General features: G+C 35.9%; 1 protein-coding gene across 1 annotated transcript in view; it reads right to left on the reverse strand.

The window, feature by feature from the left end:
- Window positions 1–1,426: 1,426 nt before the first annotated feature.
- Window positions 1,427–23,205, reverse strand: part of AGFG1 (ArfGAP with FG repeats 1) — a 57,254-nt gene continuing 35,475 nt past the window's right edge. The window contains exons 6-15 of the mRNA XM_040450810.1: window positions 20,725–20,844; window positions 19,976–20,047; window positions 18,282–18,491; window positions 16,557–16,737; window positions 13,687–13,766; window positions 13,384–13,476; window positions 8,122–8,169; window positions 6,130–6,288; window positions 5,086–5,177; window positions 1,427–4,493 (exon numbers count right to left, since the gene is read on the reverse strand). Of these exons, the coding sequence (XP_040306744.1) occupies window positions 4,434–4,493; window positions 5,086–5,177; window positions 6,130–6,288; window positions 8,122–8,169; window positions 13,384–13,476; window positions 13,687–13,766; window positions 16,557–16,737; window positions 18,282–18,491; window positions 19,976–20,047; window positions 20,725–20,844 (1,115 nt within the window). The 3' untranslated portion in view covers window positions 1,427–4,433. The remainder of the gene's footprint in view (window positions 4,494–5,085; window positions 5,178–6,129; window positions 6,289–8,121; window positions 8,170–13,383; window positions 13,477–13,686; window positions 13,767–16,556; window positions 16,738–18,281; window positions 18,492–19,975; window positions 20,048–20,724; window positions 20,845–23,205) is intronic.

Consider the following 23,205-nt stretch of genomic DNA (forward strand, 5'->3'; position numbering starts at 1 on the left):
GCATCTCATACATTGAAAGGGCTCAATAAACCACCACATTACTTTGAAGTCATTACGGTTTTAAAAACGGATCTTCTTCACAACGCTCTCCTAGGGATTGATTTTTTGATAGGAGTCTGAAACTGTCAGTGGAGGCCAAAGATGAGGCGAGTCATTCTGAACACCAGTTCAGAGAAGGAGCATAAACGTGTGGACGAAGAGGGCGCAAGAAGCAAGGCACAGGGCCTGCTTGGGAATGGAAATGGGGTATTATCTCAAAAAAGCATGTTTTAGGGGCGCCCGGGTGGCTCAGTCGGTTAAGTGTCCGACTTCAGCTCAGGTCATGATCTCACGGTTCTTGAGTTCGAGCCCTGCGTCAGGCTCTGTGCCGACCGCTCAGAGCCTGGAGCTGCTTCAGATTCTGTGTCTCCCTCTCTCTCTCTGCTGCTCCCCTGCTCACGCTCTCTCTCTCTCAAAAATAAAATAAACATTAAAAAAAATTTTTTTTTTTAAAAAGCATGTTTTAGAGCATGCCAACAGCAGCAGCAACAAAGCCAGAGTTGGTGGTGACTAATTACTGTAAACCATCTTTTAAAAAGTCACTTCAAACGAATTTTAAAACATTTTGTTTAAATGAGAAGCAACAGCCAGTGCTCTCTTTAAAAACGAACAAGGTATAAAAAGCCACCGGTGGGAAAACCATAGCAAACCTCTTTCTTAATCAGTAAACATATTCCTTTAATTGTAACAGTGCACTTCCTGGAGAGGAATCCACTTTTCATTAAAAAAATTCTTTAACTATAGCTAAATTATTAACTATAAACATAAGAGATAAAAAACTATTCACTTTGAATTTTTCTTCAGCAAAGTATTTAAAACATTTTTTAAATAGCTATTTGATAGTCCCCCAAAGCAATTACCCAATTTCAAAGTGGTCAGAATAGTAAATGATTCCAAAATAAACATCCATAACTTGTAATATCTGAATTTGTAATATCCTTCAAGGAAATATTCACCAATTTCATCATTATTAAAACGATTTCAAATAAAAATAGGAGAAAATCCAGAAAACAACACTAAAAATGTTTGCAGTTTCACCTCAAATTTCCATTTTTCCCACCACGCAAAGAAAAACACTTCGAAGTTTAAGGAGTGGTATGCTTACAGAAATTTAAAAGTGTAGCGCAGCGGTTTTCCAAGTGTGGTTGGAGGACTTGTGCAAAGTCCCCAAGAGCCAAGTGTCAAAACTATTTTCCTAACAATACGAAGACATTCTAGGTCTGTTTCACTCATGACTTCCCAAGTGCACAGTGGAGTTTCCCAGCGCCCGCATGCCACGTGATACAGAAACAGCCGGAATGCCAAGTAGTAGGAGAATCTCACGGTTTCTTAAGCCAGGCATTAGAGATAGGCAAAACATAAAACAATGTTCTTCTCATTCATTAACTGTTGTTGGAAGACAACAATGTTTTATTAAAAAAGGGCATTTATGTTGACATGCAATGGGTTTATCATCGTTATATTTAAATGAATGAACACGTCTGTTAGGTGCCTCAGCATTAACTTCTAATATGGTCGGTAATTTCTGATCGGTACAAGCTATATAAACAAAAGCTCTTTGGGCGTCCTGAAAACTGTACGAGTTATGGTCCTGAGACCAAAATGTCTGGGAACTGTAAGTCCTGCCACGGTGGGGCAGCCCGTTCCTCTTCTCTCCATTGTGCCAACTTCTAGGACCGGTGCCGAAGACGGTATGTCCTGGCAGCAAGGGCAACCCACAGGCGGAGAGCACTGACACGCTTCTCCAAACTGCCAAAAGGAATGGTTTTAAGGAACAAAGTGATTGCCTCGTCTCTGTGGTCACAAAAAGGAGCATAAAATATGCCTTTAAACCGTATCGACAATGTTTGCACCCTAAAAGAAAATGTTCTTCCCAGAGCGAAGACGGGAGAGAAGATCTGATTCAACCAGTAAGCCAGAAAACGTGTAGGTCTTCAGCCTCGTCGCTTTCGAGGATTTTCTCCTCTTTAGCACTCAACACAATGCTGATGGTCTACAAAAAACCAAAAGCAAATCTGAATATGAAGGTTTAACAGAAGTGGATTTAAATCCACATTGAAGCTGGATCACTTTTTAAGCTAAGCATTTGGGTTTTATAAGCACTCATTGAAAGTAGTAAGTCAGTAACTGAGAGTTCTCATTTCATTACAAACTTCAAGATTTACCCAGAAAAAAAAAACAGTCTTTAAAATTATTTTAATAACAACTGTTTAATTTACTTATTTCGCAGATGGAAAGCCTGGTAGGTTATTTTGGTAATGGCCTACAATTATATAGCATAACTTTGTACATATGAATTGCCTGGGACCCAATACAATCTAAAGCATAGAAATTCAAAGACATTTCCTAAGTATTCCCTCCATGAAAGGGGGGCTGGAGGGAGACCCCGAACTGTAGGTATTCCAAGTATACACCCCCACGCACACACCTAGACTCTGCCACATTCACTCGATTCTAAGAGAAGAGGCATACTGTTCAAAAAGGGGCCGGGATTTCCCAGCCTTCTTGCTCATCAACCACGCGTTCGGTTGGAGACACAACGGACAGCAATGCTGTGGCAAGTCTGAAACACCACACAGACTTTAAGATAGTGCAACAACTCATGTAGTTACCACTGGAAAAGGTATTCGACACAAATAAATTGTCTGAAGAAACCGACGTTCACTTCTTTTAATACTAAAGCTTTTTCCGAAACGTTCACTCATTGTAAGATGAAACTTTTCAAACACGTATTACATATTTGTATATGTGATGTTACCTTTTCTTGATGACACAGAGTCCTAGTGACAGACCACTGTCAGATGATGATGTCATACGGCGACATCCTCTAGGCTGGCCTAGCTGTCCTTATACTAAATGGTCAACAGTTTTCCACAGCTTTTCTGTATCCTTCCAAACCACCACTTCTGAACTTAAATATGCTATGGGCTGGTAAATCAAATGATCAAACTTTCGCATAAAAACAAATGCATGAGCTCTAACACGTAGAGACTCTGTGACTCGTGTGCATTGCTCAAAGGCATTTAAGAAAAATTAAAATTCCAAGTTTCTCAGCTGTGTTCGGTTTTGAGGCGGCTTCTAGATTATGGCCTGATGAATGAGGCATCACTGTACATAAATATTTAAACAAGTTCATGTCTTGAGTATTAACAAAAAGATATAACCTAACATTAGTATTGTTGCCTTTTTAAACAAAGTATTCTATAACTTTAAGGTAACACTGGGTTCCAGGTTGTTTCCCTCCAGATATGAACATAAATAAATGTCCTATTTTAACAATATCAGTTTATCCAAACAAAGGAAAAAAAAAATGAGGTGCAATCATGTCACAGTTAATGCATGTCTGCTTCCAATACATTCAAAGACAATATTTTTGTTTAAAAATCAATAGTTAAAATAGGACTTCTGCAGTCTGAGAATTCAAGATACTTAAAAAAATTTGTAAATACACATACATGCAAATTCTTCATATATACAAATTTTCACAAAATTAAGAAGTTGCAAAGAAATTAGAAGGATTACGGTGAATCTCACAAGCTACATTTAAATGCTTTACCACTGACATATTCCTGAATATAGCAGTCATAGTAGTTTTAATAAATTTTCTACATGGCCTTTTTATAAAATTTTCTCTTTTAGACATAAAAGTTAGTCACTAGAAGTCTTCTGCAATTCTAATTTAAGAATTCAAGATGTTCTCAATTCACTACTCATATTTTAAGGCCACTTTGGTAAAGGCATTGCAGCAAGAACACAAAAACGATAGCATATTTTCTAATATTTATTTTTTTCACCTGCAAACTGTAGCAAAACATGATCAGCTTTATTATGCAGACAGGTATCCCTCTACATTTTTAAAGAATTTAGGTACGTATAAATAGAAGAGCTCTTAGAAAGGAAAAATTCAAGAATGAATAAAACCTTCCAATTTTGACTTTGTAACTTTCCAGTAGCAATGGTTAAAATGATTTTAGGTCATTCATTCCAAGATATATGACAGCACCTTAAAAGTGGCTGATCTATTTCCCCAGTAACATTTCTCACATAACAATGTGTTAAAGTTACAAATACTGATATGCACAAATAGCTAATTTCTAAGAAAAATATGTACAGTACTGCAGCATAATGAATGTGGTATCTGCAATAACTTAATATTAGCCAATTTTTAATATACATGATACCGCTACCTTTTTCTGCCAATTCACAGGTTAAAAGTTGTTACTGGAGCCCTCTGTTTTGCACATATTACCTGGTGTTTAATACACAATGCAGGCTTTTTAAAGACTTCTCTTGTGTTTAAAGCTAAGATCAGTGAAACAAGACAACAGTGCAAGAGGCGGAGAGATGTAATGTGACCACGTAAAAGTTCGTTCCAGTAAAGTGTCTATATAAGGCTATAAGAAAGGATTGGTTGATGAGCTTCCCGTTGGAAACTGTCCTGTTGGTGCACCAGTCTAAAGGAAAACATAAGACAAAACAGACATGTAAGAGTGGTGTATGTGGAGAAAATAGGAAAATAAACTTTATTTGATTAACTCTGATTTAAACAAACAGTACTTACATTAGAAATTCCTTTATAACTACTGGCAATTACATTTATTCATTATTGTTATCAGCAACATATTATAATAAAACTATTAGGTGGTCTTTAATACCCATTACTTCATATAACTCTCATAACAGATTCTCAGAAAGGACGTGGCCCTTAAGAAAATGCATTTATGATTCAAACCAAACCTCCGACTTCAAGCCCTTTTCATACTGTTCACTAAACCTACAGCCACTCATAAAATGTTATGTTGACAAGAAAGCAGACAAGTCTCAAGTTCTAAAATAGCTTATTTACTGTCCATGTTTTGATCTGCAACTGATTAATGTGTGGCTTTTAAATCACAAAAGGATCGTGCATGACAGCCGTCTCAATTTGTAAAATCTCATCACATGACATCAATAGAATAACAGCATCTAGCAGAGTCACATCCTGCTTTTCCTAATCTGCAAATAATACACAACTTCTGCAAGTGCTTAAAACTGTGTCTCACTTACCATAAAAGGATTACTAGATACTCCAGCAGCTGCAACTTGACCAAAAGGGGTTACCACTGGCTTGCTTTGTCCAAATGCTGCAAAACCTGCACCTTGTTAAAACAGAACCACCAATTATAAGCCATACCTTTAAGAGACAATCTGGTAACTTGTAAAACTTCAGAAGGAGTTTCAGAGGAATTCCCACCAGGGCAATAGTAAAGTACCAATATGAAATTGTTGAGTCTCATGCTCTTTCAAATACCAGAGACAGAACTTCCTGTGGCACATCTCAAAAGAGCTTTCACACAGCTCCTCAGAAATGGTTAATTCTAATCTTTCTCAGCTACGTCAACTGCTGGCATTTCAAAGGATGGAGTTAATAGATGAGCCTGGGACGGACTATCTGAGACGGGCTCTGAGTGCAACACAATGGTTTCGTGTGAACAGCGCAGTATTCCTTAGGAAATATTTTATCATTATGGCTCTGCCATGGACCCGGACCCAATTTTTACCTGACTTCAAAAAAGAAAACACACAGTTATAATTTAAGAATAATCTTCAAATCTACGGATTTTCAAACTTTAGCAAATGAACTTAATGGGTAAAAAAAACAACCCTGGTCTCTACTGAAAGTTCCTGAAAACAAGTAACAAACTCTATAGTTACCTAATTGGAAATTTGGTCTACAACACCAAAATAAATAATTTATACAAAAAATACACACGCAAAACAAAAACACTCAAGGTCTTTTAAAATCAAGAGGAACATCAGAACATAGATATACTATTAAGACAGACACTGGGGATTCTGAGAAGAAGGGGTAGTCTTTAGAGAGTCTCTGATTTCTCCTAAATCTATAACCTGGTTACAAGATCTCACCAAATCACTCCACTTTCCAAGGCCCAAATCACCAAGGGCGTCTATATTCGCGTAGTAAACGTTAGCAGACAATGCCAATACCACGGCATTCTTTAGACGAGCCTCTTTGTCCAAACATACAGCGTCACGATACACGGAGGACATCTGAGGTGGACTTACAGCTAGTCGAGTGCTGGATCTTACCATTGGGCTGTTGAGAAAACGCTGTCTGCTGAGGGAAAGCTGCTTGGGCCGGGAAGGCAGGCTGCTGGAAGCTGCCACTAAAGCTGGTGGGAAGACTGTAGGGCGCAGGAGTCCCGAACCCCGCAGGCATGCTCATGGACGCGGTGCCAAAGGTCGCAGCTGACAGAGAAAGCAAGGGCTGATCATTTCTACACAACAGAGCAGGCTTTGTTTCTCATACCACATATTACAGAATAATTTGCCTCGAAAAATATTAAGATGCACATTAAAGGCATTTCAAATTCCAAAACTCTTAACAAAGTTAGCAGTAAGCTTTAGCACTCTACAGTTGAACACAATCTATAACATTTTGTTCTCCTGAAACCCAACAAAGAATAAAACTATCATTTGAAATCACAAGAAAACTTCTCAAAATAATTATAGAAAGTTCAAGTCTAAATAAATAGCAGTCAACTTTTAATCATCATGCAATTCACATGTATCCTAGCATACATTTTTTAGTTTCATTTTGCTATATACGTAAAATGGCCCAAAATTTAGTTTTGTCCACTGAACTGTCTACTATAATGTAATAAAGTATGTTCTGAAAAAATTTTTTTAGACCTCTAAAAAATAGTTCACCAAAATTAACAAGACTTATAAGAGAAATGGGGTTAGAAGCAGGCCACTCAAAACCTATGCAGCTTTGTAACCAGAGCCCAAAACGGGTAGGAGGGGGAGGGGTTTCTCTAATAAAACTACCCACAAAATTAAAAGAATATGTGAGGTTCCCAATACATCAATTCCAAAAGAAATATATATGGATACCCATTTCTTGTTTGGAAGATAAACAGACTGCTCTGGATACGGGGTTTAAGGTTAGGACTGCTGAGTTAAAGAAATTGGGGCAAAATGCACAAAGACTGAAAAGGAAGTGAAATAAGCATTCTTAGAAAAGATGGATGTAGGGTGAATGAGCACTGTGATCAATACCGCACTGAAATCCATGTGTGAACAACCAGTACATATGTGGTAATGCTGCCATCCTTCCCCCACTTATAAATTACTTATAATCGAATCTGCATCACAGAAACACATGTAGTAGTAAAACAATTTATTACTTACTACTAGTGAAGATTAAAAACAGAACCTTCTGAATAATGTCCTAGAAAAAGTCTCAGTAAAGTAAGAGCCAATAATGGTGCTTTTAATACGGATTATTAGTAATTACAACAGTGAAATAGTGTTGGCATGATGCTATCAAAAACGTGGCAATTCACTGAATTTCCTGATATAAAAAATTTTACCAATTTGACCTCTGATTTAAGGCATAGGAATTAATAACTAAAAATGTCACATAGACTTAGATTTTATTGAAAAAAACCTGAGAGTCATGTTACAGATACTGCCCAAAGTAATCTTCATAATCCTATTGTTTATATCAAGGCAATTTTTCTCAATGAACCTAATTAGAATGCCAAATTTCTTGAAATTACTATTGATGACAAAAAGGAAAAACAAGCCACTAGGAAGCAAGTGAAGTAAAGAATAATAAGCACACTGCAAGGGAAACAGAAGGGTTTCATAACAGACAACAACGCACTGACGAACTTTGACAAATCACTTTTAAGAAAGCACTAAAAAGCGCAACTTGTATACAGTTAAGCAAAACCAAACTCCATGGAATAATGTGGTAAAATGGTTTGGTGTGTCGAAAAGGTGTCAAAGTACTATGAAATCAAACTCAAGAAAAAGAATCAAAAAAGCTATTAACATTCTAATGTGACCATGGAGGTAAGCAACAATGCTTTTCAGCGTTAAAAACAAATCACCACAATTTTCATGTAACTTTAAATATAATGTAACCCCGATGCCACACATCCATGCCCACTCCATTTTAAAACATGGAAAAAACTCAATTCCACATGCAGGGATCCAGAACACTAGCAGAAGCTTCCACAAGCAGGTAGACAGATTGCCACACAAATCTAGGTATTAGTTGTGGCCACCTACCAAAATGAGCGTGAGGGAACACTTGAGAATGCATTGCTCCAGAAAGGCCTTACGGAAAGCCATAGAGAGACCAATGTCAATTAACTTATGGTTAACTATTGTCAAAACAAATCTGTTTCATTAAAAACTTTTAAAATTAGAATACACTGTTACAAAGTAGGCAGCATAAGAATACATATAAAAACATATCCACCAAGAGTTTTTTTAATTTCAACTATATTCACGACACTGTAATATTTAACCTGTTTGAAGTAAAAGGGAGATCGCCAATAATAAATACCAGAAAAATAAATATCAAATGAAAAAAAATTTATGAAATCCACTTTTAAATAAATGCTAACGTATTTTTCGTATCAAGATACAACTGTGTCCATAACAAGGCTTTGTAGGTCTCACGAATTACACCCCAAATTGCTATTCGCAGGATCATCTAAAATGATCTAGAATCTACCTTTTGCCTCTAGAAAGTCGGATCTTGCAGACAGCACCTGGATGATCTTTGACTGTTTTCTTTACAACTCTGTACACTAACTAAAAATACATAAAGATAACTCAAGCGAACCATGTATTATGAAAGGGAGAAATTATTCAATGCAGTTCATTAGAAAGGTAAGTGCAACTTTCAATTGAAAATGTTAATGGCTGAAAAGAGAGATGAGAGAAGTGCATCTTCTGCAAATCTTACCTGGCATAACTGAGGCCAGAGAGGTTACATACAAATAAACGTAATGAACAGAAAACAAGCTAGGTTGTTAAGTACTAGAAACTTTTTGTTTGTTTTAACCTTCTGGAGTGGAATTGTTTCTAAAATACAGGTCCATCTATGTATGCTTTTTACATTAGCAAACTTTACCAATTAAATTTGGGGAAACAGAGCAATTGGGAGAGAAGAGTGGTTGTGAGTCTTGGTTCTGTCATTTTCTAACTACAAGAGATTATGTAACCTCTACAGGCTTCAGTTTCCTCATTTGCAAATAGAGGGTACAGGTAGAGGGATAACAATACCTACTTTATTTACAAAGCTGCAGTAAAAATAAATTTAACAATAAAAATTTTAAAATGATGTAAATATTCAATGAATGTATTTTACTTGAAATCACTTTCAAAGATGTGTACTTAAAAGATACACCAGTACTGTGTTATGAATTCAACAAAGAGGTAATTCGGGGGAAGGATTCTATAATAAATAAGGTAGGTCACTTTATGTTTATCTCCTTTCGTACAGCACGTTAAGTCTCTTGAGAAGTTCTACAATAAAATGCCGGTTAAGTTGTTTATACCAGCATTTCCCATGTATATCTGAGCATAGAACCCTTTCCCATGAAGTATTTGATAACATCTCGAGAGACATGCTGTACAAAATACACTCTGATAAAAACTGACCTTTAGTCAACAGTGACTGTGAACCAATATTAATTGCTGCTGCCTCAGCCTGCAACAACGATGCCCTCTCAAGTTCTAGCCCCGGAATGCTGGAATGCCCATTCTGGATGCACCACCATGTATAAGGAATCACAAGTTACCCATTATTTTGTGACTAGCTTCCTTTATTTTAGCCTGATGTTGCAGCATGTCTGCTTCATTATTTTTCGTCAGTATTTCATTACTTTTTACTATCAAGCAAATTCCATTGTATGATTATAACACATCTGGTCTACCCCTTCATCAGTTGATGGACATTCTGAGTTGTTTCCTCCCTTTGGCTATTATGAATAATGCTGCAACGGAACATCTGTGCGCCGGTTTCTATGTGGACGTACATTTTCCTTTCTCTTAGGTATATTCTTAATGAGTGGAATGGGTGGAACCAGTGGAAACTATGCTAGTTTAGAAGAGTTCTAGGTTCAAATATTTGTGCCGTTAATTAATTTTGAACCCTTAAGGCAAACCCATCAAACCAGTCTCCCCCTAGATAATAAAACAAGGACACTAGCCTAGATGCTACTGTGATTTTCAGCTCTACATCTCTATTAAGTTTATCTCCTGGGGGGTAAAAAAATCTTTAAAATCTTTGTTCATTTATTCATGTGGCTCAGTCAGTTGAGCATCCGACTCTTGAGTTTGGCCCAGGTCATGGCCCCAGAATCGTGGGATCGAGCCCTGCGTCGGGCTCTGGAGCTGCATGTAGAGCCTGTGTAAAGGTTCTCTCTCTCCTTCTGCCCCTCTCCCCTCACTCTCTCTAAAATTATTTTTTTAAAAAATCATTCATTAAAATGAAGTCAGGGAAATAAGAAAGACTTTTCATTACACAGCAAAGGAGAGATTGAGGAGTTTTAACAGAATTTCATAATAATTGAAAACTGTATTAAATCTGTTAGATTTAAGGTCTCAAGAGCCCTCTTTTTTTAAAAAAATGCTATTACACAATCCTAAAATAAAAAAGGTCTTAGGCCATACTGGCTGATATCCTAATGAAAGTTTCTATGTAACATGGCAGAAGAAAATTAAAGCTTTATAGATGCAGAAGAAAAATTATTAAAATATATATTTTAAGAAAGAAATGTTATCAGTAAAGTGTTTTACCTTTTATTATGCAATCCGTCTTTCAAAAGCTACTTCAAATGGAATTCAACAATATATTTGAAAGCAACAAGAAATATTCCCTAAAGAATATTAATTTTGACACTGGAAATTCCTGAGCATAGTGAGCATAGTGTATTTGTCATATTTCAACTTCAATAGAAACATATATAGCTAACATTTACTCTTCATCAATTCTATAACAATTTAATGAAGGTGACCAATGTGATAAATCAAAGCAGTTTATAAAGAGAAATTTTTAGGGGCGCCTGGGTGGCGCAGTCGGTTAAGCGTCCGACTTCAACCAGGTCACGATCTCACGGTCCGTGAGTTCGAGCCCCGCATCGGGCTCTGTGCTGACAGCTCAGAGCCTGGAGCCTGGTTCGGATTCTGTGTCTCCCTCTCTCTGACCCTCCCCCGTTCATGCTCTGTCTCTCTCTCTCAAAAATAAATAAATATTAAAAAAAAAAAATAAAGGCTGACTCTGGTCTTTAAAAAAAAAAAAAAATTTTTTTTTAACCTTGAAATAAAAATTTATGGACACAGATTTACCTTTCAATAAATTTTTCTTAGCCTAATACTAAAATTATCTTATATTATCTGAACATATACTGTATGTTTTATATTAATGTACATCCTATATAGAACCTTAACTTTAAAGGACTTTCATACTCTACATAAAATAAGCAAAAAAATAAAAAATAAAAAGCCCTTAATTCTAATGACATAACTAACTTCAAGGTAGTCATGAAAGGAAAATAATAGGAACGATTTACCATACAGGACAATGCAAACACCATGCAAAGATGATTTGTATCATCTAAATTCTCACAAAAACCCTGCCAATAGGAGAATATTATTCACATTCTATAGAGAAGGCCAACAATAGGGCTCAGAGAAGTTAGATCAATACAAGTTTTAGCCAAGGCACAATTTGAATTTCCGTCTTTCTGTTGTCAAATGGGGTTATGATAGCTATAAATGTTTCAACAGTATTTTGTCAATAATTTTAAACACTCAACAAATGTTAGTACATCTTTCTATCATCTTTATTCATCACACAACTAATATATAAAAAGCATCTTAAGATCACCCAGCAAGTAAATACTAAATCAGGATTTGAACACAAGTCTGGCTGTACCCAAAACATATCCACACTTAACTTTTCTGAGCCTCAGTTCCCTCAGCTGTCAAGGAGTGATTAAAACATTTATTTGATGAGAGCTAAAAGGATTAAACGACACAATGCACAAATCCCTATGTGACATGAGACATTTTACAAATTCATTCCGCCAAGTCAAAATAGCATGCTAAGAAACGGAAATGTTACATGTATCATAACTGATGAATATTTTTGTCTGAAACACATAGAAACGAAAACAATCACTGATTAGGTATACTTGAATTCTAACAAACACAAACCATTTTTTAAAAATTATCTGTGAAAATACTTATTAAACATCGATCATGTGAGATACCAACAAATTATGACTAAAGACATTTATGTAAAAGGAAAGTTATAGTTCAAACTCCATTAATACCACAATTCTTACTCTTGCCTATGACAGAGATTTACTAGTAAATACCAATTCTTACGGCACAAATCATGTTACAAGCACCTTACTCTTTCCAGATTCCACACCAATATATGCCATACGCTGAAAGCTTTAGTTCTAAATGTACCGGGACACATACACAAAAACAGAGCTGGCCAACTTGAGGTTTACTGGGTATCCAGCAACTCCACACACACTTGCTGATGCTCCAAGGTACTGGCAAACAGTTCTGGTGTTCAGGTTGATAAGACAAAAATCAAAGAGGCTCAATGCAAAAAAATATGTGGCTGGCTTGCAGTATGAACCAAAAACAAAAAAAAGGGAAGGAATAAAGAGGATTAAAAAATTATCAAGAGAAAATATTAAAATACCATTCCCTAAATCAAATCACGTTTGTGTAAGTTAAAAAATGTGAACACTCTAAAAGAGATAAGCACTGGAAAAGATGTGATTTTTAAGACCTCATGTAACAAAGCTCATTCCTTCCTTGCCGTCTTGTGGAGAGGAAAATAAGAAACAAAAAAACTTCTCGTAAGTTTTTTCTATTAAGACTGAATGAGTAGTAACCAGTAATTCCAAAACCCGATCACCAAATAAGTCAGAATTTCGGTGTTCAAAGTCCCACCTTGGTCACAAAGTGGCTGCAGGGCGCAGGGCTCTAAGGAGGCCTCGCCTCCACACTTGGGCTTCCTCACCTGAAGAATGAAAGCAGGGAATGGGGACCAGGGGGCGCTAGAGAATTTCTAGGGTTCCTCCCAAATATTAGAAGTCCAGGATTTTATAACCTTTCAGCTAGCTTAGGTCTTTTTTTTTTTTTTTTAATGTTTTCACATTTATTTATTTTTGAGAGACAGAGAGAGACAACGTGAGTGAGGGTGCGGCAGAGAGAGAGGAAGACATAGAATCCGAAGCAGGCTCCAGGCTCTGAGCTGTCAGCAGAGCCCCACGCGGGACTCGAACCGGCAAACCGCTAGATCATGACCTAAGCCGAAGTCAGACGCTCAACCGACTGAGCCACCCAGGCGCCCCCAGCTAGTGTATGTCTTTATGGACAAACTCTTCCACCCACTCCCATTCACTACAGTAACAAAGAAGAACTTTATTTTCTGATGTTCTTCCCATGATGTCTTTGTAATAAATAACTTTTCCAAAGCTTTCTGTTCTATAATCTATATTTATTTCTTACCTGTTGCTCCTCTGGCATTGGTCTGAAATGGATTTGTAGAAGATGCCACAGAAGGACCAGCAGCAGCAACAAATGGATTTGTGGAAGGCGTAGCTTTAAAAAATTAGAAAATATGCTATGAAATCCTAACATATTTGTATTCAGTCATTTAAAATATTTGTTCATACATTTATGAAGATCAGAAAACTAGAGCTTTTGGATAATAAATTGTTGCTCTGACTGCCTTCCAGTACCTGTAAGAAAATGTTCTACAGTCTACACAGGCTCTTTAGAAAATCCGGTATATACACCAGAAACACATACCTCCAAATGGAGCAGGCACACTCGAAGAAGCAGGCTGTGTCTGTGCAGAAGCACCCACGGGCACTGTTCCAAAAACATTGCTGAAAATAAATACAGAAAGAGTTCTTTTTATTTATTTTTTAAAGCAAGGCTAATCTATCTATAGGGTGGCCATAAAATGTGGAAACAGGTAATACTGAACACATCATGTATCACAGCTGTTCTTAAACTCTGGAGCCCGGTCTCATTTACATTCTTTTTTTTTTTTTTTTTTTTAAACTAGGCTCCCCGCCCAACATGGGGCTTGAACTAAGGACCCTGAGATCAAGAACCGCGTGCTCTTCTGACTGAGCCAGCCAGGAGGTCCAGGACTCATTTACGCTCTGAAATGTTACCGAGAACTCCAAAGAGTCTGTTTAAATGTACTATATTAACAATACGTATATACAGAAATTAAAATGGAAAAATTTTTAAATCTCATACTTTTAAAATTAACTATAAAGCCATTATACACTAACGTAAGTAGCATTTTTAGGATAAAGAACTATATTTTCCAAAACGAAAGGAACTTAAGAGTCACAACATTTTTGCAAATCCCTTCAATGACTGGGCTTAACAGAAGATCAATCTCCTGTAATATGTCGTTTATGTAAAAGTGTATGAAAAAAACTGCTCTCATAGACACCTAGCTAAACAAACTAGGAGAATCTGAAAAGTTTCTTCAGATACTTGTGAATATTTTCCTTGACATCACAGCCAAAACGACAGTGATAATTTCCTAAAGATTAGCTACAAAATGGAATTTGAAATCCTATCAATGAACTCCTTTGCACTCTCTGAAGTAACATCTACTAATCTATCTTGCACTTTAAATGAATCTTTTACCATTTTTGTATCATTTGGGAAAATATCTGATACAAATCTTCCAAATGTTAACAATTTCCTTATATAAAATCAAAAACTATCACTGCTCATCTTATCAAAAAGTAATGTAAAGCTGTCGAGTTCATGATGGAGTCAATAAATTTTCCAAAATTCTAATATTTGTTTTGGAAGTGTGAATTTTATCAGTTATTTTCCTTAAAGTGACAGACTTCAATTATTTCATTTTTGAGAAAATGTGTGCCAAATATCCAAATCTGAATAACCATGGTTTATCAGTCTTAAGGAAAAATGGCGTTCCATAAAACAAGTGGCTGGTTCATTCCACAATTTAACCACACAAACTGATTTTCTGGAAGCTACCTACCATACTTCAATATGCATCAGAACCACGTGATGTATACCTTATCTGAATACACAGCAAGTTAAGAAAACATTATGTAAGGGTCAAGATTTAATAAAGTTAAATATCTTTACTGTTTCATCAAGAATATTTGTAAGAATATATACATAAGTCATGGGGACGTAAGGTACAGCATGGTGACTACTGTCAATAATATTGTAGTTCGTACTTCAAAGTTATCAAGAGAGTAAATCCTACAAGTTAGCTTTGTGTGGGGATGGACACGAACTACATTTACTATGATCATTTCCCAGTGCATACAAGTATCAAAGCATTATGTTGTACACCTGAAATCAATGTTAAATATCAATTATACCTCAATAAAAAAAATTAGAAAAAGAATATTCAGAAGAAAAACAATCAAGACTATTCACAAGTAAAACTGAAAGTGGTATAAGAAATATAGTGACTATTACATGACTAGGACAGTTGGTGTCATGGCCTTAGTCTGTGCTATGGCGCTACCGAGTTTTTACTTGCCATTGTTTTTGTGCCATCAATACAAATGTCAAATACTGGGAACACAACTAACCCCTCAGAATTATTATGAATAGAGTTTGAACTTCACAGACCCCTTAGAAGTGTCTCAGGTACCCCAAATGTTCCATGGACCACACTTTGGACCACTAAGATACTGTAATATAATACCAATAAACCATCTGTTAAATATACCTGTTTCCAGACTCTATGGTTACCTTGCAATAGGTCACGACTGTTATCTAACATAGACAATCTTAATGAAAGAAAAATAATAAATACTCTAAACTGTTCTTTGGATTCAATTTTTCCCATCTGGCTGTAAAATGAATTACTAGAGAGTCCAAGTCATTAGCGTTACAATCCTCCCACTTCTCCCTAGAAAAGATGCTAAAAGAAAATTAAAAAACAAAAACAAAAACAAAAAACACCTCAGATAACAAAAGAAAGAAGAGACAATCTACAGGACAGAAAACACTTGGATAAAACACTGCACAGCTAAGTCACCTATACTTCTGGGTCTGTTCCTTACTACAAAATGAAGAAGTTACAATTAGAAGTGTTTTTAAAGATCTATTGCTGTTAAAATGTGTTAGACTTCCTGCTGCCTAGAACTCCTTCATTCCACACGAATCTGAGCACAGTAATGGATACGCTATGTGTACCAGCGGGACACCGAAGAGATATAGAACGGGGTCTTGAGTTCTCTTGCAAACATATCTAAAAATGTTTATTTACAACTAAAGCTACATGTTACTTCCAGTGTTTAGTCTTCATGACTGAAAACTGTACCTTAAAAGTATATAATTTGCTAAATGGATTCTCTGCTCAGTATAATTAAATCCGTATATAACTCTCCATTTTGAGACGTGTACATACTCTCAATTACACTTCCGGGTTCAAAGAAGAGAAGTAACAAAACCTTTGAGTAAGTAAGATAAAATGGCAATCACTCAAGGATTACATGTTAATTAGCAGATTAAACTCCGTTTCTGCAAACTTACAAAAATATTCAAGAATTTTAAAAATGTGTCCCCAAACAGCCATTATTTAACATCATTATTCAGCGTTGAATTAAAAAACAAAAAAGAGAAGACACGAGGCAGGAACACGGACAAAGACAAGGTACCTGCTAGCGTTACTTGTGGAAGTATACGCGTTACTGGACGTGGCCGCGGAGCTGAAAACGCTGTCGAGTTCTGCCAGGGCTGCGTATTTGTCTGAAGATGCACTCGACTGACTGGGAACTGAAACCACAGAACCAACAGGAGGTTTACCTGTGGTCCCAAAACCACTCCCCTGATCACCACCTATAAACAAACAAAAACAATTACACCGAAAACTTAGTTATTATGCTTTCAATTTACCAACCACATGTGCCATGAAACACATGCAAATTTAATTTTTCAAATTTTTTAATTTTAGAGAGAGAGCACACGAGCAGGGGAGAGGGGGAGAGGGGCAGAGGGGAGGGAGGGGGGGGAGAGAGAGAGAGAGAGAGAGAGAGAGAGAGAGAGAGAGAGAGAATCTCAAGCAGGCTCCATGCTGCACATGGATCCCACGACTCTGGGATCATGACCTGAGTCGCAATCAAGAGTCGGGATATTTAACCGACTGAGCCACCAAGGTGCCCTGAAACATGTAAATTTAAAACTACTTTAATGCTAAGCGAATAAATAGACAAGAATTCTGTAGTCTTATCTAATAAACTATCTACAAACTATTAGACAAGATTAATTGCTATACACACCACTGTGGTAAAGACAGGATACAGTTTCTGTAACAAAAACTAAGGTGGAGCACCTGGGTGGCTCAGTCAGTTAAGCATCCAACTGCTGATTTCAGTTCAGGTTATGATCTCACAGTTCGTGAGTTCAAGCCCTGCATCTTGCGTTGGGCTCCACACCGACAATGCGGAGCCTGCTTAGGGGATTCTCCATCTCCCTCTCTCTCTACCCCGCCCCCCACTTGCGTGCACTCTCTTTCAAAATAAATAAACTTAAAAACAAAAAGCAAAGAATCTGTACCATTGTCTAAATTATGCATAAGGAGCAAATTCTCAAAGTGCTACATTAACATCTCCAAAACAGGTGCGTGTCATTCAAGTGAACATAAAAATTTCTAAAATCCCAGACCTAATGAGAACAATCCATTAATAATACCATCTTCCCAGGGTTTTCCATGAAAAAAATTAGAGACAGTAGTACAAGGAAACATTTACACAGCACTTATTATGTGCCAGGCACTGTTCTAAATGACTTAGATGTGATAATACATATGAGCTCAATGCTCTTACTGCCCTATTACTACTGGAGATGAGAAAACAGCTAGAGATTCGGATGCAGAATCCAGTCCAAAAGCAGACCTCTACTGTTCCCTACCACACTATGCATTCTGAGAGGCAAAATACTGGCCTTAAGATCAAAACCAGGTATAAAAATATCCTGTAAAACGAATGGCTTTTAATACCAAAATATTAATAGTAAAAATAGCTCAAAATGAATATATTATAAAAAACAACCAAATAACGCTCCAGTCAGCATTATTAATTGGATTTGCTGGCCCTCTATAGCCTCAGAACAGTGAAGCATGCTTTCTAAGACAAAATTAAATTTTGTCAATTATTTTCTTTTAGAATTAGAAGTTTACAAATAGTTCCTAGTTTTCTAGGCCTTCCAAAAGGCCTATTATTATTTCACATCAAAAATGTGCCGAATGGTCATGAACATTTAGTGTACACAGAATTTCTTTACAACTAAAACAAGCATAACAACCTTAAATTGCAATAAACACAACCGAATTCAGAGGACTATGTTATTACAAATTTGTATTTATTTTGTGTAAAGCTTAATACCTTGCCCAGCACTAAAGATATTGTCTAAATTAGCAAGTGCTGCGTATTTGTCTGTAGTCTGCAAACCAGCTTTGTTCGTTGAAACTTTACTAACAGCTGATGCTGTTTGATGACTCTGGGAAGTATTGAAGGTTCCAAAATCAGCACTGGAGGATTTGGGGAAGTTATCAAAATGAGCAAAATTAGCATTTACTGATCCAGCACTTCCACCTGTAACAGAATAAACAGAACACTTGAAATTTCTAGACTTTTCCCAAAATCCTTTGATAGATTATATGATCATTTCTTCCTTAAGTGTTCTATAAGCAATCTTACATTCTTAGAATTAACAACTGGCAAATGGTATTCAACTTTAATCTTCTATTTACATATGACTGTAATTTGGGGAACTAGATTTTCAAAGATCCTGGCAACATGGAGCGTAACAAATTTCTATGTGTAATTATCTACCCTGAAGTGAAGACTATAATTCACAGAGGAGTAACTCCATGCTTGCTGGGTTTCAGACTTAGTTACCTTAATATTCATATATACATATATATATGTGTGTATATATATATATATATAATACATTATACATATATATACATATTACACGTATATATGTTAATATTCATATATACGTGTACACACACACACACACACACACACTCTCTCTCTCTCACATATATATTACTATGACCTTTTACTAGTTCTCCCTAAACAGATTTCCATCGACAAGATGCAAAGTATTTTATGCTATAAGCTCTTACAGCTCCAATGGAGACCTGGTGGCAACAAATCCCAGAGCAGAGATTTAAAATGTTTAAGATGTACTGTTTTGATCCACAATTTCTTAAAAAGTGGTCTTTGAGCTCTGGAACTTATTTTACTTGAAGAGTTAATATTTAATTCCACATAATAATATTGTAATATATATACAGTATCAGTAAAATCATACTCTATTATATAGTTCAAGGAATAAAAATTATAGCATACAATATATAATCTTTTGAGACTTATAAGATCATAATTCATCTAATGGTCTATTGTACATCCTGCTAAGATTCTGAAGACTGTTCTGGTTACCAGAGACTTTCCTAAAGCACTACCAAAAGACTAAAGCCAGGATATTTCATTTTATGCTTTTGATGCTATACTGTTGGTATTAGTTCTTTACACCTACACATTAGTTTCAGCAATGAAAACAGTATATACATTACAGCTATGTATTAAAGTAACAGCAAAGCACAATTAACAGATATTTTAAAAGCAGAAAGAATACAGCCCTATTTTAAAAAAGAGAACACAAACACTTTCCCATCAATCAGTGGATTACAGACACTCTAAAATAAATATGGATAAAATTTCTTCCAGGAATAAACTCCAGTCCTTTGCAATTAAAAGTAGTATGTGCTGGTATTTTAAGACCGTGGTCTGTTACAAGTAGCTGGTGAACATAGTACACAATACTAATCTTTCACAATTTTTATGATGAAATTTATTTCAAATTATTAAAAACTGAACTATTAAATCAACTCTTTTACTGTACACTATTGTGCTAAGTCTGAGCTTAGTAACAGTGAAGACACAGAAATGAGAGTTTCAGAATGATTACTATTAAAAGATGAATAACATTCTATAATCGAAAAATCCATGGAAGAGCATAAAACATACAAATCAGTAAAAGATGCCTACTTGACAACACAACTTACTGTTGGAAGCCTGGAGAGGAAAAGCTGAAGTAAATTCACCAAAACTGCAGCTAGATGAAAGCATTCTAAATGCTGGACAGCCAGAAATTATGTAAATGATGGAATTTAAAGAAGAAAAAAAAAAAGAAAAGTGAAAGAAAAGGCTTTATAAGACAATACACAGAGTTAAAAGTTGAAAGAAAAGTCATCAGCCAAAGATCTCAACAAGGGTTCAACGGGATTCTGGAAACAATACTTAGTTCAGGGGAGAGTACTCACTGTCCAAAGCCCAATTCCTGCACAGAAAACTACTTCCAAGTCTGATTAAAGTGACTGTGAAATAATCTACTCTTCACTAATAGACTGACAATATTTATTGTCTCAAGCTTGCTGCCCTGAAAATTACTTACGTTTTTATTTCTATGGAAGCAATCAATTAGCTTCCTTTACTCACAGCCTAAACCAATGTGTTCTGTGAACCTAACAAATTTTGAGGACTGTAACACTCCTGTGCCTAAGAAATTTAAGGAAGATTCATATGCAGGAAAAGGAAGAGAACAGACACCGTGAATTAGACAACACACCAAGGAGTTCAAAAAACCAGATGAACACAAAAAAAAATAAAGATTTCAGGTTTCCCCAGAGCTTTGTAAGATAGAACTATTTTTAAATCAAATAATTATAGAATTTAAGTTTAGAATAATTTTTTAAACTACGTGTAGAGAGTTTTGTATGTCAAAACGTTTACGCGTGACGCGGAGAAGCTCTACCTGGAGTTTGGGGCTGAAAAGGAGAGCGACTTGCTGTGGGGAAACCTCCAAAATCACTCGAGCCACTAGACTGTCCAAATGCACCAAAGTTTGCAAAATCTGCATTTGCAGAGTTCTGAGCTGTAAATGGTAAGGAACAATATATGTTAATGAATATGAAACTTATAAATGAAAAATATGACAAATGAATTTAAGAATCTTATGAGAAGTTTCTGTTTCACAACTCACTTTAAAGAGAATTCATTCAGAATCCAATTTTAAATCCTGCCAGTGCTGATTTAACCCAATGCCAAACAATTCATTAAAGGGTAGCCAAAAATTTCCCAAAACACTTTGTACAACAATAAATTTGTACACAATACCCTTTGAGTGACCTCCGGAATAGTACTGCAAAAGTGACTCTACTAAAGGAAACTCTAAGAGCATGAAATATATGAGTTACAGTAAAGCAAACTGAGATGTAGGATATAGATTACATTCTGGGAAACTCAGATTTAAAATGGTGGTGAGTGATTCATCAGCTTTGTGAATCTAAAATAATGATACAAAGAAGTTTAAATTTCATTAATATTCTTTTTGGGGTTTTTTCCCCTAAGTTTACAACCATCTCACATCATGGCACGTAAAAATGAAAAAACTTAAATGTTTAACAAGGACATGACTGCCAAATAATTTATCACAGATAGTCACATTCTCTTCGAAGGCTGCTGTTCTGGGGAGTCTGGGTGACATCTGACTCCTGATCTCACCTCAGGTCATGATCTCATAGTTGTGAGATCAAGCCCCAAGTTGGTCTCCCGAGTCAGACATGGAGCCTGCTTAAGATTCTCTCTCTCCCTCTCCCTTTGCCCCCTCCTGCTCATGCTCTCTTAAGGCGGGGGGGGGGGGGGGGAGCCTTCTCTTTTTAATACATATTAAAATTTGAGAAATGAAAATAGCAAAATTTGTGACATTAGTGTACTTCAGACTCAGTGAAAAAGACCAACTGGTATTTCCCACTTGTCATTAACCTAAGAACAATTTTTTACGCTTCCCTAAACTTAAAATATGTAACTAAATACAACAATTCAAAAGGTTGTTTTTTTTTAAAGGCTACAATAGATGCTGAATTAAGATTTTTATAGAGAATATAATAAGAAGTGGTTGGTATGTAAGAAAGAGAATGCTAAGTGGTAAGAATGAAAAGCATGCCCAAAAGATAAAGGTTAAATGCCATCAACATAGTACAAGTCAGCTACTTTAAATCCTTTGCAGGCAATTCTACTTCAAAAAGCTTTCATAAAGAAATAATCTTGCAAATGAGTATGGCTGCATCTAATAGCTAAATGATTTGTTTTAAAATAATAAAACAAATTTAAAACTCAAATGGCCAGCAATGAGGGATCGCTTAAATTATGAAACATCATACAAAGAAATATAATGCGGCCATTTAAAAAATAACATAGAAGATACAGTCCTATTCAAAAATACTTATGATGAAGTATATCAAGATAAACAGGCCAAAAAGTGCCAAATACATTTTCATCTGCCGATTTTGTCAGCATGGTATCATGTGCACAGAAAATCTGCATTTTCATTAACTTGTAGTGGTGAGTTTTCAGATTGTTATAGTTTACTATAGTTATAGTTTATTGTTATTGTTATAGTTGTTTGTTATAGTTTACCAAGCTTTTGCAATGAATATGTATTCTAACTGTACATCAACGAAAAAAAAATTACTAAACAAATTTTCCACTAATGAAGTAAAACATTACTCTAGGGAAATGATCAAAAAAACCTAACAGCATTTTATGTAATTACTATGTTGTGTATATCCGAAAGGGTATATGACTATAGGGGGAAATGCACCTGAACTAGATAGTCCTCCTTTTACTAGACACCTGTGACACCTCCCTCCCTGTGTCATCCTCACACCCAGCACTTGTGACAGGTGGAGTGCTATCCTACATACACCTATCACTGCTCGCGCTGTTGAAAACCTTTTCTAAAGACGTTTGTCCTCTCTCTCAAACATCACACAGACGTATCTAAATTAAAAGGCTGCTTACTGCTTAACACAAAAAATTCTGTATTTTCTGGATACTCTGAAATCTTTTGTTATTGTTTTTACTTATTACCATGATAAAATTCAATTTCCTTATAGGCTGAAATTTTACTTGAACAAATGAAATACATCTATCCCTTGGAGAAACAGGAGTTGGGTCCCTAAGCTGCTTTATCACTTATAATCTCAAAGATAGTGAATAAGTAGCCTATAATAATATATATTCTACTTTTAACATATTTAGAACACTACAGGAGAAATATGCATTTAACGTGTTTCAAACATCATCATTAAGAAATCAGGTCAATGTAATCCATTTTGTTAGTCAAGTCTATTTTTATCAAATTTATAAACACTGGTGTTTCCAACCAGAGCACCAAACCCATTAATCAAATATCTATTCATTACAGCAAAACAGGACTTTGTAATACCTCTTT

Source organism: Herpailurus yagouaroundi, unplaced genomic scaffold, assembly GCF_014898765.1.
Source record: "Herpailurus yagouaroundi ecotype Mexico unplaced genomic scaffold, PumYag 202, whole genome shotgun sequence".
NCBI lineage: Eukaryota > Metazoa > Chordata > Mammalia > Carnivora > Felidae > Herpailurus > Herpailurus yagouaroundi.